At 46.7% G+C, this 18,567-nt stretch overlaps 1 protein-coding gene across 1 annotated transcript in view; it reads right to left on the bottom strand.

Moving 5' to 3' along the window:
* RPL31 (ribosomal protein L31) overlaps positions 1-16,407 on the bottom strand; it is a 28,484-nt gene extending 12,077 nt beyond the window's left edge. Inside the window, exons 1-2 of the mRNA XM_033950243.1 lie at positions 16,362-16,407; positions 15,957-16,063 (exon numbers count right to left, since the gene is read on the bottom strand). Coding sequence (XP_033806134.1) covers positions 15,957-16,063 — 107 coding nt within the window. The 5' untranslated portion in view covers positions 16,362-16,407. The remainder of the gene's footprint in view (positions 1-15,956; positions 16,064-16,361) is intronic.
* Between the last annotated feature and the right edge of the window lie 2,160 nt (positions 16,408-18,567).

Here is an 18,567-nt window from a genome sequence, read left to right as displayed (position 1 = left end):
TATGAAAGACTCAAAACGGATAATGCCTTCCTCCCTAGTTTTAGGGGGGGAAAAACAAACATTTTTCAGGCCCCAAGCAAATGTTTGTAGATTCTAGTTATATGAAGCTATCTGGTAAAGGAAGAGCAATGTGTCTTAACTCTTAAATGAATGAAATAAGATAACATTGGACAATCATTATTACAGGCTCCCTCCCATCCCTGGTATCTATTCTCTTAGATTCACCAATCTCTGTGGTGGATTCTTTTCAACATCTAGGGATTATTTTAGATCCCCATCTAACTTTCCTCAGAACAAAATTTCAACCATTCCCAAATCAGGTTTCCTTGCTCTCCACAAACTAAGATCAGTCAGAAGTACTTTGGATTTTGAAGCATTGTATTTTCTATTCCATACATGACTCTGTTCTAGCTTGATTATTGTAATGCTGTATATGATGGAGTCACTCAATTGAGTCTTAAATGGCTACAATCTTATCAAAACTTGGCCATCTGCCTTATATGATCATCTCTTAGGTCTTCAGAGAACTCTACTATTTTTGCACTGACACTAGTTACTGGTGAAATACAGGGTCCAATTTAAGATCACAATTTTGATTTTTAAAACATTACATAGTACATCCTAGTTAACAATTATCCTGTACGTTACTGTATGTTCCAGCACATTCCCCTGGGCATTTTTCTTAGTGACACTTATCTTTGGAATAGCTTGCTTTGGCCCCTTCAGTCTGAATTTTCATATACATATACTAAAATCCTACTATTTTGACCTGGCATGTAAAGAGCCACTGGGAGTTTAGATGAATGGCTCAGATGTCTGATTGTAACCAATCTATGGCTCAAGTGTGTTTTCTGAGTGTTTGAAACTTTGGCAAGATTATGGTGTTCTCTCTTTTTTTTTTTTTTTAGTTTTGGATTAGCCACTACCTTGACTTGCTTGGCAAGAGATAGTATAGCAAGTACACAATATAGGCAGTCCCTGGATTAAGGATAGGTTCCGTTTTTTAAACCGCTCTTAAGTTGAATTTGTATGTAACTCGGATCCTGTGCAGTACACAGTCTATAGACATTAAACAAACAATCCTCAAAATAAAGTACTGTAGTTTAAATAGAAAGGTTTACACTAGAGAGCTGCATGGGGATGATGGGAATCCCACGGGACCCACAGGGATCTCACGGGTTCCCCCTTCAGGTCACGGGGATCCCATGGGGATACCCCATCAGGTTACAGGGATCCTGTGGGGACCCCCTCGTAGTTGCGGGGATCCCATGGGGTTGGAGGCAGCTTGAGCCGAGTGGCTTGTCTTCTTATCCTACCCTCCTGCTAAAAAGAACTTAGAGCGTACGCACTAAGAAGCCTATCCTCTTGCTAACTTGTTCTTGCCCACTCCCGCCAGCGTAATACAGTCTCTTTGTTTTCCACAATGCTCCCAGCCACAGTAGCTTAATAGTTACTCAGTGAGTACCCATCCACTGACACCCTATTGTCTCATTCCGTCCAATCAAACCGGAAAGGTAACCGCCTCTTCCCTTGGAGAGGAACCAGATTGGTTGTCCGCCATTCCTTAAAGACGTCACTAGACCATCTAATAAGGTAGGTTGAGCTCTTGCTACTTAGCTCCCCTTACCCATTTTGAACTGGTTAAGGGGGAGAACGTGGGCGTAGATGGCAGCATTTTTTTAATTGGTCAATGGTCGGCAGATTAGCGTGGTTTAAAAATAAAGGACCAAACGGAGGCGGGAACAAAAGCGTTGTTGAAGAGAAGTAATTGATCATTTCTGCGTTGTATAATGAGCGTGCTGGTTGTTATGGTTGCTGCCGATTTTTTAATTAACTAGGTTCTGTAGTTCAGAGGGTAACTTTCGTTGTATGGATAGTGTTCTGTGCCTTTTTATTATGTTTTAAATCGTTAATGCTTTTTGAAAGTGGTTAACGACTAGTTACTTTTAGCTGGGGTTTTCAAGTGTTTATGTAGACTCTGGTCTCTTAATATAGTACTTTTTAATTACGTTATGTATTCCTAAACTTGTCCTATTAACTCGGTTATGCATGCTGAACCATTTGTTGTCTTTTCAATCCCTTTAGTAACTAATGGTGTTCTAGTATTACCAATGTTTATCATTTCTGCAGCGCTGTACATTTAACATTGAATAGATATTCTCATAGAAGATGCTATTAGCAAATATTGTACAAAATGTTGCAGTGCCTTAAAAAGAAATGTATATAGTGCTTTCTTGTGTAGGTTACTGTCAAGCTAGTAGGAGAGGGAAGCAAGTATACTAGTCAGTCTGCTGCTCCTCCCTATCGTTTCTATTAAGAAAGAGGTACCATATTTAAAGGGTTGAGGGATGCCCGCGCACTATAGAATTATTGTACGATTAGAATTGTGGGTTTTTCATATAAGAGTTAATAGGGAGCTAAACGAAGGTGAATACCTGGCGGTGGAAATATGAAAGAAAATAACTGATGAACTAACTTTCATTCAACAGTTATGTTGAGAAAAACAACTTTATCCCCCAATAAAGAGTTACCCTACATCTTAAAATGTCTTTTATTATAGTATAGAACGCCACATGTGAGTGTGTCAGTGAGAGGGAAAGAGAGATGGCATACACAGGGAATGGAAGAAAGAGGAGAATTTTTGGTCATAGGGAGGGAGTAAGGTACAGATGATAGGGAAGAAAAAGATGAGGGAGAAAATTTATGGTGGAAAGGGAACAGTGGGGCTGATTGAAAGGGATGCAAAAAGGAGGAATGTTGGACATAGGGCTCCTTTTACGAAAGTGCACTAGCATTTTTAGCGCACGCAGGATATTACCACGCGCTACACGGCTAGAAATAACGCCAGCTCAATGCTGGCATTAAGGTCTAGCGTGCGAGGCAATTCAGCGCGCGCTATTCCACGCGTTAATGCCCTAACGCAGCTTAGTAAAAGGAGCCCATAGTGGTGAAGGGAATGGAGGGAGCGATGTGGCATGGCGCTAGAGAGGGATGATAGAAGGAGAAATGTTAGGTGGGTAGGGTAGGGGCGTTTGATGCTACACATGGTCCAGGAGCTGAGAGAGGGATAAATGCTGGATCATGGTAGGAGGAACCAATGGACAGCAACAGAAGAATTTACAGAAGACGGGAAAGTGGAAAAAAGAAACTGGGACCAACTTGATGGAAAAATAAGTCTCCAGATAACAAAGGTAAAAAAACGGAATTTATTGTCTAAAATTTGTTAGCTTTGGGAAATGTATATAGCAGATGTCTTTGTATTGTGTTCAAAAGAAAAGGAAATGCATTTCTGGTTTTATTTCTAGTGTTAAGGTACTTGCTGACCCTTGCTGTGGCTGGTGGTGGTAGAAAGCACAGTTACTTACCGTAACTGGTGTTATCCAGGGACAGCAGGCATATATTCTCACATGTGGGTGACGTCATCTACGGAGCCCCGATGCGGACAGCATTTCAAACAAACTTGATTGAAGATTCAAGCTTGCTGTGCTGCACCACGCATGTGTGCCTCCTGCTCCACTAGAGGGCGCATCCCCTCCTCGTGGTCTCCAGTTCACATATCCAGCAAAGAAGCCAACCCTGGGGAGGTGGGCGGGTTGTGAGAATATATGCCTGCTGTCCCTGGATAACACCTGTTACGGTAAGTAACTGTGCTTTATCCCAGGACAAGCAGGCATGATATTCTCACATGTGGGTGACCTCCAAGCTAATAACGAAGGGGTGGAGGGAAGTTGGCAAATTAAGAAAACAGATTACGTAACACCGATTGGCCGAACCGGCCTTCGCTCCTGGACAGTGTATCCAGGCAGTAGTGAGAGGTGAAAGTATGAACCGAAGACCACATGGCAGCCTTGCAGATATCCTCAATCGGCATAGACCTGAGGAAAGCTATTGAAGTTGCCATAGCTCAGACTTTATGTCCCGTAACTCGACCATGGAGCGTGAGACCAGCCTGAGCGTAACAGAAGGAAATGCAAGCGGCTAGCCAGTTGGACAAGGTGCGCTTGGAAACTGGGTGTCCCAACCTATTAGGGTCGAAGGACAAAAACAATTGTGGCACTGACCGATGAGACTGAGTGCGTTTGAGATAAAAGGCTAACGCCCTCTTACAGTCAAGAGTGTGGAGCGCCACCTCTCCAGGATGAGAGTGGGGCTTGGGGAAAAACACAGGCAGAACAATCGACTGGTTGAGATGAAAATCAGATACTACTTTAGGCAAAAATTTAGGGTGAGTGCGGAGAACCACCTTGTCATGATGGAATACAGTGAAAGGTGGGTCCGCCACCAAAGCCTGCAGCTCGCTAACTCTTTGAGCAGACGTGAGGGCGAGTAGGAAGGTTACTTTCCAAGTGAGAAATTTAAGATGACACTTATCCATAGGCTCAAAGGGGGGTTTCATCAGTTGAGCCAGGACCACATTAAGATCCCAAACCACAGGAGGAGGTTTGAGGGGAGGGTGAACATTCACAAGACCCTTCATGAAACGAGAAACCAAGGAATGGAGTGAAAGAGACTTCCCTTCCAGGGGTTGATGAAAGGCCGCAATCGCACTGAGGTGCACTCGGATGGAATTGGTCTTCAGGCCAGAGTGAGATAAATGAAGCAAATACTCCAGAACCAAAGACACAGGGACCGACACCGGGTCCTGGCGGTGGGAGGAGCACCAGGATGAGAATCTAGTCCACTTCTGGGAATATCAGAGTCTAGTCGAGACTTTCCGGGAAGCCTCCAACACTTCCCTGACCGACTGAGATACAGGGAAGGAAGTCAAGGGGAAAGGAACCAAGCAGTCAGATGAAGAGACTGAAGATTGGGATGTAACAGTGAACCCTGACCCTGAGATAGCAGAGAGGGAAATACAGGCAGAAGCAGAGGTTCCCTGACACTGAGTTGAAGGAGTAGAGAAAACCAAGGCTGGCGGGGCCATCGAGGGGCGATCAAGATCAGAGTGGCCCTCAGTGATTTTAGATGAACCAGCATCCTCAGAATCAGAGGAAACGGCGGGAACGCATAGAGGAACTTACCCTCCCAATCTAGGAGGAAGGCATCGGCCTCGAGATGGTCCGGGGAGTATATCCTTGAACAGAAGAGAGGCAGTTTTTGATTGTCGGGGGAGGCAAACAGATCTATCTGGGGAGTCCCCCCACATGTAGAACACTTGTCGCAGCACCTGAGAATGCAGGGACCACTCGTGTGGCTGGAGGAGGCGGCTGAGCCTGTCCACCAGGCAGTTTTGTTCTCCTTGGATGTAAATCGCTCGAAGGGAGATGTTTTGGGAGACCGCCCACTCCCAGAGCCGCAAGGCCTCCTGGCAGAAGGACCAAGACCCCGTCCCTCCTTGTTTGTTTACGTAGTACATCGCCACTTGGTTGTCTGTGCGAACGAGAACCACCCGGTCGTGAAGTAGGTGTTGAAAAGCCACCGCGGCGAGGTAAATGGCTCGAAGCTCCAGCACATTGATGTGGCAGCGACGGTCCTTTGCGGACCACAGACCTTGAGTGCAGAGACCGTCTACATGAGCCCCCCAAGCGTACTCCGATGAGTCCGTGGTTAGGACCTTGTGGTGTGGAGGGGCGAGAAAGAGCAAACCCTTGGAAAGATTCGAAGAGTCGGCCCACGAACGGAGCGATCTTTGCAAGGAAGGAGTCACTGTCACGAGGCGGTTGATCGGGTCCCGACCTGACGCCATTGTGATGCCAAAGTCCACTGTGGTAACCGCAGATGAAGGCGGGCAAGCGGGGTGACGTGGACTGTGGAGGCCATATGACCGAGGAGCGTCATCATCTGTAGTGCCAAGACCGAGGTCGATCTCGAGACTTGTCGGCTCAGATTTACCAATGCCTCCCGACGCTGGGGAGGGAGGAAGGAACGAAGACGGACCGTGTCCAGCACGGCCCCGATGAATTGTAAGGACTGAGAGGGGCACAGCTGTGATTTTGGAAAGTTTATCTCGAAGCCCAGACACTGAAGAAAAGTAATAGTCTGTCGGGTCGCTGAGATAACCCCCTCCCTGGTCGGGGCTTTGATCAACCAATCGTCCAGGTAGGGGAACACCTGCAGACCCTGGGAGCGCAAGGCAGTCGCGACCACTACTAGGCACTTCGTGAAGACTCAGGGAGACGAGGACAGGCCGAAGGGGAGGACCCGGTATTGTAGGTGGAGGTCCCCCACCTGAAAGCGGACAAGCAGGGTGCACCGGAACATGGGTGTAGGCCTCCTTCAGATCGAGGGAGCAGAGCCAATCGCCCTCGTTGATCAGGGGGTAAAGAATCGGAAGGGAAAGCATCCGAAACTTTTCCCGCATCAGAAATTTGTTCAGGCGCCTCAAGTCCAGGATCGGGCGCAGGTCTTCCGTCTTCTTCGGTACCAGGAAGTATCGGGAGTAAAATCCTTGGCTCCTTTGGTTTTAGGGGACCAGTTCCACCGCCCGCAGGCGAAGGAGGTCCCGTGCCTCAGAGAGGAGGATGGACAACTGCGCTCGATTGGGAGGACACGCGCTCGGTGGGCTGTCGGGAGGAACCTCCCGAAAGTTGAGCGAGTACCCTGATGAGATCACGCCAAGGACCCATGAGTCCGACGTTATGGCTTCCCAGCGAGGGTAGTAGGCTCTCAGGCGGCCCCCGATGGGAAGGAGGCCAGGCGGAGGTGCGGAGGGGGCCCGCCCCCGTCCGCTCATCCTGTCAAAAGGACGGAGACGGCTTCGCAGGTGCAGTGGGCTGTGATTTTGGTGGAGCCCTAGAGTGAGCCTGAGGGCGTCGCGGCGGCGGTCTGGAAAAGGCCGGGGTAGACTTCTGTTGGTAGCGGCGAGGCAGACCCCGGAAAGGGCGAGAGGCCTGCGGTTTAGGTTTCTGCTGGACAAGAGACGCGGAGGAACGTTCGTGCTCCGACAACCGTTTCGTAGCTGCCTCGATGGTGTCGTCAAACAGTTCCTTCCCGACACAAGGGAGGTTAGCTAACCGATCTTCCAGGTTAGGGTCCATATCGACGAGCCGTAGCCACGCCAGTCGGCGCATGGCCACCGCGAAGGCTGCGACCCTGGAAGACAATTCAAAGCCGTCGTAAGTGGCATGGAACAAGTGCAGTCGGAGGTTGGAAAAATCCTCGAGGAGGAGGCCAAACGCTGCTTGACGAGGGGCAGGTAAATCCCCCGAGAAGGAGGCCAGCAGCCCGATGAGGTGTTTCAGGTAGGAGGAAAAGGTGAAAGTGTAGTTCAGGACCCTAGAGGCCATCATAGAGTTCTGATACAAACGGCGTCCGAATTTGTCCAGTGTCCGGCCTTCGCGTCCCGGAGGAATCGCCGCGGACACCCTAGAGGAGTGAGCTTTCTTCAGGGAAGACTCCACCAGTAAGGATTGGTGGGACAACTGTGGTTGCTCAAACCCCGGGCAAGGTACCATTCAGTACTTAGACTCCATTTTAGATGGGACCGCCATCACTATGTAGGGAGTCTCGAGGTTCCTGATAAGGGTCTGCCAGAGTACCGGGTTCAGCGGTAGCCGGAGGGACTCTCGGGGCGGGGAAGGCATGTCCAGCTCCGCCAAGTACTCCTTGGAGTACCTCGAGTCAGATTGTAAGTCCAAGTCAAGGGCACGTCCCATGTCCTGGACGAACCTCGTGAAGGAAGGTCGATGGGATCCCGTGGCCCCTTGTGGGGACGGTGACCGAGACCTCCGTTTCGCCGAGAAGGAAGGGGAAGCCTCCCTCGAGTAGCGAGGTTCTCGCTCGGACCCTCGATCCGACACCGGGGACGCGCTGTGGAAACGCTCCAGAGTCGAGGACCTGCGTCGCCTCGAGGAGCCCCTCGGGGACGCCGCCGGGGTATGGGGTACCGACCGGTGTCGGGTCGGGGACCCCTCCCCGGACTCCCTCGGCGAAAGCCTAGAGCCTCGGACCGGAGCCACGGATCGAGGGGGAGTCAGTAGAAGCCTTGGGTTAGTGAGAGACAGTTCGGTAACCCGTAGCGGTCCCTTTTTAGAGAGGGGCTTCGATCTTCGTTTTGCCCCGCGGAGCTCCGCCGGGAACGCGCGCCTCGAGTGCCTTGGAGAGGAATCTGAGGAAGAAGAGAGGCTGCGAAAATGGCGCGCTTTTCCCCGAGGGGTCTCGACGCATTGCTCAGGCTGGTCCAGCGCACGCGAGGTCGAGGTCGGTTGTAGGTGAGCCATGGCAGCGGATAGCTCCGTTGTGATCATTGCTCGGAGCAGCTCCTGGAATACCGGCACGGACAGCATCGACGGCATGTCCGAGGCCGCGGTGCACTCCACCGGGGGCGATCTCGATTCAGAGCATTCCCGAGTGGTGGAGGCACGTCCCGAGGTCTTCGGGGGTTTCGCCGGGGCCGTGGGCAGGGAACTCCCCCCATTGTCCCCAAGGTTGGCTTCTTTGGAGGTATGGAACCTGAGGAAGGAAGAGGGGACTTACCCGGAGCCGAAGACTTCTGAGAGCTCGGGGTCTTCGAGGTCGAGTCCCGAGGCGGGGCCGAGGTACCCGAGGCCGAGATCGAGAGTTGATCGGCAGCAAATAGGTCCGCCATGCGGGCCCGTCGTTGGCAGAGCGCCCGGTGTTGGAAGGTTGCGCACCGGGGGCAAGTTTCTGTTGGATGATCGGCCCCCAGGCAGAGGATGCACCAGCGATGCGGGTCTGTGAGTGATAGAAGACGCTCGCACCCGGTGCACTTTTTAAAGCCCGAAACGGGACGGGACATAGGAAATCCAGGCGACCGCGGCCAATCAGGCCACGACGACCCGGGAGCCCCCGGATCGCGAGAAAAAAGCGCGACGAGCAGGAAGAAGAGAAAAAAATTTTGTACGCACAGCGACTTTTAACGAAGAAAAAACAAATCGCGGTGCAAAGAAGGCACTGGGGCAGAGCTAAGAAAAAACGTGTCTTCTTAGCACAGCGGAAAAAAATGAACTGGAGACCACGAGGAGGGGATGCGCCCTCTAGTGGAGCAGGAGGCACACATGCGTGGTGCAGCACAGCAAGCTTGAATCTTCAATCAAGTTTGCTTGAAATGCTGTCCGCATCGGGGCTCCATAGATGACATCACCCACATGTGAGAATATCATGCCTGCTTGTCCTGGGATAAACCCGTTTACAAAGTATGCATTCTTCTCAATTAATATTTCCAAATTAATAAAGTTGTCTTTGCTTATTTATACATGGGTCTCTACCAGAGCGTTTAATTTATTAGCATAATTAAATGAATTACTTCTGAAGTTTATAGGGATGGACGGGGACGGATTTGATTCTGGAAGGAACGGATTTGATTCTACCGGGTATGTACATGGATGGGTCTGATTTCTGTCCCCGCGCAACTCTTTGGTTTACACTTACTTTTGTTCTTCATCCGTCCCCACTATTCCCTCTCTACAAAAGACATCCAACATTCTCTTCCCCATGCCTCTGTATTTAATTAATTCATTTTATATCCTGGTGTCCTCAAAGAGCTCAGAACTGCTTACAGGTTAAACATACATATCTGTAACTCATGCCTCTCCCACCACCATGTCTAATATTTCTCCCCTCCCTCCCTATGCCCAACAATTCATCTCTTTCTTCATTTCCCCATGTGCACATCTCTTTCCCTCTCACTCAGACACCCATGCCCAACAATTCTCTTTCAATTCCCTCACCCATCTCAACATCTTTCTCTCACTCCCTCCATTCTTCCATCCTTTCTTAATGCTCCCCTCCCACCTTTTTTCTATCCTTTGTCTGAAGTTTGTGCTCCATCCCTTCCTTGTGTGTCCCAACACGACCATGCTTCTTCCCTTCCTGTGCCATGACTCTCCTCCCTTCTATGTCCTGTGACCCTCGCTGTCCTTCCCTCCCTCTGTGCTGTGTTCAAAATTTGTGCCGCCCTCCCTCCCGTGGGTGTTTACCTCATCTGGCCAGCTCCCTCCTCTTAACCGCACTGGACTTCACAGAGCTGTGGTTGCAGTTCCTGTACGCAGCCAGCTGCTAACCCAGAAGCTTTCCCTCTGATGTCAGAGGGAAGGCTTCCAGGTCAGTTCTCAAGCTATCAAAGAAAGCTAAAACCTGCCTCAAAACTGATGGGTCTTCATGGACCTGTATCAGAGCAGGCCTTCTGAGATCTTGTTCCTTTTTTTTTTTAATAGAAAATATGAGTTGTGTTTGAAACCTTTAGTGCGATTCTTTGCAAAAATATTGAGGTTTCCATTTTCTGAGATATAGGTCAATTGTGTTACTGACAGGTCTGCCTGTTTTTTAAAAAAAATTTTTATATGGGCACAGATGCTGTGCCCATTAAAAAAAATTGCCTTACAGACGACCCCCTCCCCCTGACCCTGGAATAAGAAAAAAATCAGCAGGAGAGATGCCCACTTCCTCCTGCCACCACGAACCTCCCTCACACTGATTCCCCTCCCCCCCGAAATGACCCCTCCTTTCTGCTTCTGCAAAAATTGGCAGGAGGACCCAAAAGCAGAGTCCTTTTGCACTGCTACATCCACTCTATAAAACTTTGGAAAAGTATGAAGTGTGGACCATATAGCCACTTGTAGTCTCCTCGGCGTTATTGCCTGGGTTTCTGCCTATGAAGCTCCAGTTCTTGTGGAATGTGCTCTCTGATACTGGCAGCTGTTCACCATAGCCATGTACACTGATGAAATTGACATGTGAATCATCTGGCAATAGATGCCTTAGACACTAGCCTGCCCTGTCTGGCTGTAATAGTTAGGATAAAAAATGATCGGGATATCTGAAAGTCGTAAGTCACTTCTAGATAATGGAGAACTCTCTGCACATTCAGCAACTTCAAAACTTTGTCTTATTTCTTTAAACCCATGGACTGGAATGCAGGCAGTCTGACCTCTTGATCAAAATGAAAAGCAGAAACTACCTTTGGCAAAAAGGAAGAAACCGTGCACAGAGACACCCTAGCTTCTGTAACCTTGAGGAACAATTCTCTGCATGAAAGTGCCTACAACTTCAAGACTTGTCTCACTGAGGCAATAGCCACCAGAAAGATTATCTTAACTGTAAGATTCAGCAGTGACACTGTCTATAAAGTCTCATATGGAGTCTTGCTGAGGCCCTGCAAAACAGTGTTAAGGTTCCATGATGGAGAAAAATAATAATAATAATAACTGAAAAGCAGAAACTACCTTCGGCAAAAAGGAAGAAACCGTGCACAGAGACACCCCAGCTTCTGTAACCTTGAGGAACAATTCTCTGCATGAAAGTGCCTACAACTTCAAGACTTGTCTCACTGAGGCAATAGCCACCAGAAAGATTATCTTAACTGTAAGATTCAGCAGTGACACTGTCTATAAAGTCTCATATGGAGTCTTGCTGAGGCCCTGCAAAACAGTGTTAAGGTTCCATGATGGAGAAAAATAATAATAATAATAACTGAAAAGCAGAAACTACCTTCGGCAAAAAGGAAGAAACCGTGCACAGAGACACCCCAGCTTCTGTAACCTTGAGGAACAATTCTCTGCATGAAAGTGCCTACAACTTCAAGACTTGTCTCACTGAGGCAATAGCCACCAGAAAGATTATCTTAACTGTAAGATTCAGCAGCGACACTGTCTATAAAGTCTCATATGGAGTCTTACTGAGGCCCTGCAAAACAGTGTTAAGGTTCCATGATGGAGAATAATAATAATAATAACTTTATTTTGTATACCACCATACCGAGAGTTCTAGGCGGTTCACAGCAATTAATTAAGATTACAGACAATGAAAAACATTGGAATTAGCATATTTTGGAGCGTACAGGTCATTGGAGTTGACAGGAATATACAAGAGAGTACAATAGGAAGGTAAAAAAATTTTTTTGCAGGAAAACCAGTCGTTGAAGTTAACTTGGTTTGGTGGGTACAATAAGAGGGGAAGGTGGAGGTTCACGTGGATTGAGGGGAGTTGAGAGGGTTTGTTAGGGGTTCCGTTTGTGGAATAAATGAGTTTTGAGTTTTTTTCTGAAGTCAAGGTAGGAGGGGGCGTCAAGTACAATTTGGGCAAGCCATGAGTTTAGTTTGGCTGCCTGGAAGGAGAAGGTTTTGTCGAGGAACCTTTTGAGGTGACATAATTTTAGGGGGGGGAAGGCAAACAGATGAATTCTGCGAGAGTTCTTATTGTTGTAATTTAGCTTGAAGTGAGGGTTGAGGTAGCTTGGAGATAGAAGGTTGTCTTACAGGAGGATGCAACCTGAGTGCAACCCTTTTAAAAATCTGGTTAAATCTGGATGAGAAACTAGTGAAAACTTTTCCATTTAGACTTTAAAGCATGAAAAGCCTGCTACCTGCATCCGAGAGATATACCTGCTAGACTCTGGAGTCCAGTTTGCAGACATGCCAGGACTACTGAAATCAGAGCCATCATGGGCTCCACATCTTTTTAGCAAACTAAAGCTGGAACATTTTCCAAGTTTTAGCATAGATCAACTTCTTAGCACTAAGAAGAGTAGTGATAACTACCTCTGAATACCCCTTCCGTGCTAAAGCTGCGTGCTCAAGAACTATGCTGTAAGCCCAAAGTGTTCCAGATTCTCCATAGAAACCAAACCCTGCGACTGAAAGTCCAGATGAAATGACAATTAAAGACGCTTATCTCTCTGCAGGTGCACCAGATCCACATATCAGGGCTGATATGACCAATCCGGGGCTACCAGGAATACCAATCCCAGATGAAGTGCTATTTTGTGGATGATTCAGCCTATCGTGGATCATGGGGGATGCATGTACAACAGCACTTCTGGATTCAAATTTTCGGTTGGAAAAAACCAATCCGTTTTCTTGTTCATCGCCTGTAGTCATCAGATCGACTGTCGGTTGTCCCCACATGACGCACAATGCATTGAAAGACTTTCCTTGACAATGACCACTCCCCTGGGTCTAGTGTCTGCTTGTACATTCTCCACACCCCCTACATGAACTGCAGAGATCACTTGTAGCTGGATCTCTGCCCAAAGGAACAACAACTGGGCCTCCAGTCTTAATAGAACACTTCTGGTGCCTCCCTGCTGGTTGACATAAACCACCGCTGTGGCATTGTCTCAGAAATCCCTGCTTTGCCTTTCAGGAATTTCCCAGCCTCTGCAATGACAGCTGTACAGCTCTCAGCTCGAGTCTGTTTATTGACCACTTCCTTTCAGAGGGCAACCATCAGCCTTGAACTGGATGGCCATTGCAATGAACACTGCCAGCCCACCATAGGCTGTCACCTGGAGGGTCTGGAGGGTCATGCCCCTTGACAGACTCTGGCTGGAACCACCAACGGCAGGCTGCACTGTGCTTCCACTGTCCAGGCCAGCAGCATCTGAAGGGGCCAGTCTTCAGAGACCAGCGAGATAATAGGGTGTCCTGGAGTGGGTGTATATGAGCTTTTGCCTAAGGAACCACTCTCTATAGTTGCTGCCATTGACCACAGAACCTGAAGATAATGCCACACAGTGGATGCCAACATCATCAGACTGCCTGAAATTTGTCTCAAGATCTTCTGTTTGCATTGCTTGGGGAAAAAAACACAGCCTTCTGCCATATTGAAACAAGTTCCCAAATACTCCAGGGATTGGGATGGTACTAAGTAGCTTTTCTGGAAGTTGACAATTCAGCCCAGATTCAGCAAAAGTTGGACCACTTCATCACTGCTTTTTTCTCTCTTTGTCAGGGATCTGATCAATCAATCGTCCAAGTACAGATGTACCTATATTCCAGCCTTGTGGATATGTGCCTCTACCACAACCATCATCTTGTTGAATGTGTGTGGTGCTGTTGCCAGACTGGAGTGCAGAGAACTGGAAACATCTTCTCAGTACATGGAATCTTAAATACTTCCTGTGCTCTAGAAATATGGGTCTCCATCAAATCTAGGGAGGCTAAGAATCCCCTTGGGGCTACTGCCATAATGACCAACTGAAAGATCTCCATGCAGAAATGTGGCACTTTCAGTGCTGCACTGACAGATTTCAGAAGCAGGATTGGTCTCCAGTCCGAACCTTTCTTGGATACTACACAATACTATCATTAAACAACAGAGCACAATGAAATCTGGAACCCAATTCTGAGTTTTGACGTCCTCAGTCCACTTTTACAAACTATTCAACCCATGCCCTCCCTTACTCCCTAACAGCTGATACCTTTGATAAATGTGAACACTTTCAATAAAATATATTTCTGCTCCATACAAAATGTGTTAGTAGTCTTTTTACAGAATGAACCAGTAATGGGATATAACCATTTCTTCCCATTATTTCTAACTCCCCCCATTAAACAACATTATAATGTAACAATCATATTACCCTCTCTCTCTCAAGCATCTCCAAACCAATCCTTCCTACAATATCCCCCATCCCATATTTTAATTTCATCAGGAGTTTCTTATGAGGCACTATCAAATGCCTTCTGAAAATCCAGCTCTAGTATATAATTTACTTTAATTCATATCTACACAAAGAGCACTACTACTATTCCCTCTCTACCCACAATTACCATCTTCAAACTGACTAGTCTTTCTTAAGATCCCTTTATTAGGGCTGGTATTACACTGGTTATCTGGGCAGCAGCAGGTCTACAAGTTTATACAAGTTTCAGAGCTCTGGGATGAAAACCATTAGAACCTGTAATTTGCTACTTTTAGTAGGGCTTCAGCACTGCTTATACCTCTCTTCCATAACTTAGGTTACCATTGAACCAATACATTCTTACTGTAGACATTTGTTGCAACATAACTACCATTAAAAAACCCAGAAGACTAAAAAAGCCAATGTAAATAAAATCCAAAATTTGAGACAGCTCTACTTATACCTTATGGCATATGTTTTGCTCTCTCCATGCATACAGACAAGATTAGATTCACAAATTTACTATTAAAAATTACATTGTATTAAAAATGCTCCACTGAACATTAAAATCTAATTTCACCATGATAAGATCCATCAGTACACCAGGACATCACAGTCTGAAAAGCATAGTTAGAGGTTTGTCCCCGTTTGTGATTATTTCTGCCACCTTTGGTTCTGAGCACTATTGTCAGTTTAAAGGATTTGAAACTTTAGTGTCTCTCTTTTTGTTTTGATGAGCATTGTTCCTTCAAGGCACTATTTTGTTTTATAAAACACCCAGCAGTGAGTTTGGGCATTTCCAATCTAGTGCAGGACGGTCACTGGGATCAGCATATAATGAAGGCAGTGCATACAAAGCTCTATCTCATGCATTTTCACTGTGAACATCCTGAAAACCAGATTATCTTAGTACGTTTCAAAGACTGGGTTGAAGACCCATGGTTTAGACCAGGGGGTGTCCACCTGTGGCCCAGAGAAGTATTTTGTGTGGCCCCGGTCAAGGGCGATGCAGTGTTTTCCTCTGCTGCCCCCGGGTGTTTACTGTCTTGCCGGCTTCTTCCTCTGTCTTGCTGCAGCGTTTGCGCATTTGTGCAGCCCCAGAAACATTTTTTTCGGCCAATGTGGCCCAGGGAAGCCAAAAGGTTGGACACCCCTGGTTTAGACTCTATAGTATAATGCAGGGGTCTCAAAGTCTCTCCTTGAGGGCCACAATCCAGTCGGGTTTTCAGGATTTCCCCAATGAATATGCATGAAATCTATGTGCATGCACTGCTTTCAATGCATATTCATTGGGGAAATCCTGAAAACCCGACTGGATTTGCAGCCCTCAAGGAGGAGATCCCTGGTATAACGTAATGAACTTATAGTACACCAAAGCCCTCACTGAAGAGGCAGCAAAATCTAATCCTGACCCGCTCTTACTTCACCCCTGAAATACTGACCAGCACTCGTATAAGATATAAAATACCGCCATTTTATTATGAGGAAGTATAGATCATAACAGGCATCGGTGATCCTTGCTCTAAGCAGCCATAGGAAGAATCTATAAACATCACCTAATCCCTGTAGCACGGTCAACAAGTTCCCTAGGGTGACCGAGACTCTGCCCACCAGGCACTTATTTCACATCCATAACGTGCGGAGACATACTCACACTCCATGGATTCGTTTGTGTACGTTGATGGTGTATTCCCTCGTAACCACCTCATTGATAGCCGATCGGCCCTTTTTCTTTTCTCCGCCTTTTTTTGCCGGAGCCATCTGTAGACGAAAAGAAAGACAGAAGCTGGTCAGTGACCAGCACGCCAGTCCCGGCAGTTGCTCATCTACCCCTCGCCCTTAAACCCTGTAGTCCTGAGCTCGCATAGACCAAGACAATACGGTCCCGGCATCCGGCTCAATACCGAGCTGCCCACATCCTTTGGAGGGAAACCAGACCGTTCTCCGGGCAGCGGAGAGCCTTTGCAGACAGTCCACCTGAATCAATCTAAGTACTCTGTTGCCACTTCGAAGGATGGCGCTCGATTACCACCCAGGACTCAGAGAAACAGACACTCACTTCGACAAGAAAAATGTCAGAAAGGAAGTAGAAAGGAATTATGGGAAAAAACTTAGCCTAGGAATGTTTGCTTCCGGGTTATCAAACTAGACGTAAAGCGTCCCAACGTAGCCGTGCGGAGGTCTGGTTATGTACAAAGTGCGGGAGGAATGTATTATAGCAGCGTTTAATTTGTAACTGGTGTGTAGTGCGTAAGCGCTTAGTTATAAGGAAAATAAACGAAGAGCGAGCCAGTCATAATCTTTTGCCTGTAATACACTTTTAGGGGGTTGCAATGATTTTTTTTTTAATTGAATCTTCTCGATAACAGCATATAAGAAAAATCATTGATGAAAATCCAGAAACATGTAATTACATGCACAAACGAATAAACATTTTGATTTAATGAAACGTGAGAAATTAAATAAATAACAGAATCATTATTAGTGAATGATGTTACAGTATATACTTGAATATAAGTCGAGACCCCCAATTTCCCCCCCCCCCAAGGAGGAAAAATGGTTGACTCTAATATAAGACGGGGGCTTAATTACATTACATTACATTAGTGATTTTTTATTCCGCTTGTACCTTGCGGTTCAAAGCGGATTACATAAGAAGAGAACTGGACATTTCCAGGATGGTACATGACAATAGAGAATACAGTTTGAGGATAGAGACTTAATAACAGAATGATAGTAAAGACTTAATAACATCGGAAGATGTTTTGGACGGCAGTGTTTTGGTTTCTTGGGGGATGGGGTGAGGGAGGTTAGGTAGATTGTACATGCTTTTTGAACAGCAGTGTTTTGATTTCTTTACGGAATGTCTTGAGGTCTGATGTTGTGGTTAACAATCTTGCCAGGAGGCTATCATAAAGCTTTTTGCGGTGAGTACCCTTGAGTGGTGGGTATGTGAATGATGTCAGTGTTCTTCTTGTTCTGGTTGGAAGGTTACGGTTTAGGCGGTCATTTAGGTAGGTGGGTGCAGTACCGTTAATTACTTTGAAGAGTAGACAGTATAGTTTGAATTGAATTCTGGCTCGAATCGGTAGCCAGTGTGAGTCTAGGTAGGCATTGGTGATGTGGTCAAATTTTCCGAGTGAGTAAATTAGTCTAAGGGCTGTGTTCTGAACAGTTTGAAGTTTTTTGATCATGTTTGTGGGGCATGGTAGATAAAGGATATTGCAGTAGTCCACGAGACCTAGTACCAGGGATTGTACAATTATCCTGTAGTGTTCTTTGTCAAAGAATTTCCTTATTTTTCTTAAGTTGCGCATTGTGAAGAATGCTTTTTGGGTAGTTTTGTTGATTTGGGTCTGCATAGTGCAGCATCTGTCTATCAGCACTCCCAAGATTCTGAGTGAGGTCTGGATTGGGTATTTGGTTGCTTTAATTTCTAGGTCTGTTATGGATGGGTTTTTGTCCGTTTCAAGCATTAGGAATTTGGTTTTGTCCGAGTTTAGTTTCAGTTTGTGGTTTGTCATCCATTTTTCTACTTCATCCAGAATTATTTCCAGGTGTCCTGTTGAGGTGTGGTCTTTGATTTCAAAGGGGAGGAGAATAGTTATGTCATCTGCGTAGCTGAATGATGTTACATTTAGGTTGTCTAAAGTGGTGCCGAGGGAGGAGATGAAGAGATTGAATAGAATGGGCGATAGTGGTGACCCCTGCGGGACTCCGCATGGATTTGACCATGGGTTAGATTTCGTGTTGTTTGTCTTAACTCTGTACGTTCTTGTTTTAAGGAATCCTTGGAACCAATTGTAAACCACCCCTGAGATCCCGATTGCATCAAGTATCTGGAGTAATATGGTGTGATCGACTAGATCGAAGGCGGCGGAAAGATCTAGTTGGATAATTAGGATCCTGTGTCCTTTACTGAGGTGTTGTCGGGCTATGTCTAGTAGTGTTGCTAGTAGTGTTTCCGTGCTGTGGTGAGATCTAAATCCTGATTGAGAGGAGTGAAGTATATTATGGTCAAATAGGTAGTTGGTGAGGTATTGAGCCACAAGTCCTTCAATCAGTTTGACATATAATGGGATCGAAGCGATAGGTCTGTAGTTGGTAGGAGCGTCTATAGGGCCTTTTTGATCTTTCAGTAGGGGTGTGATTATGATCTCTCCAAGATCTTGTGGGAATTGACCTTCTATGAGAGTGCTTTGAATCCATTGCATGAGGTTGGTTTTGAATTTAAGGGAGGCATTTGTAAGCAGATACGATGGGCA

This window comes from Geotrypetes seraphini, chromosome 6 (assembly GCF_902459505.1).
Source record: "Geotrypetes seraphini chromosome 6, aGeoSer1.1, whole genome shotgun sequence".
Taxonomy (NCBI): domain Eukaryota; kingdom Metazoa; phylum Chordata; class Amphibia; order Gymnophiona; family Dermophiidae; genus Geotrypetes; species Geotrypetes seraphini.
This window is presented reverse-complemented; position numbering and strand designations above follow the sequence as displayed.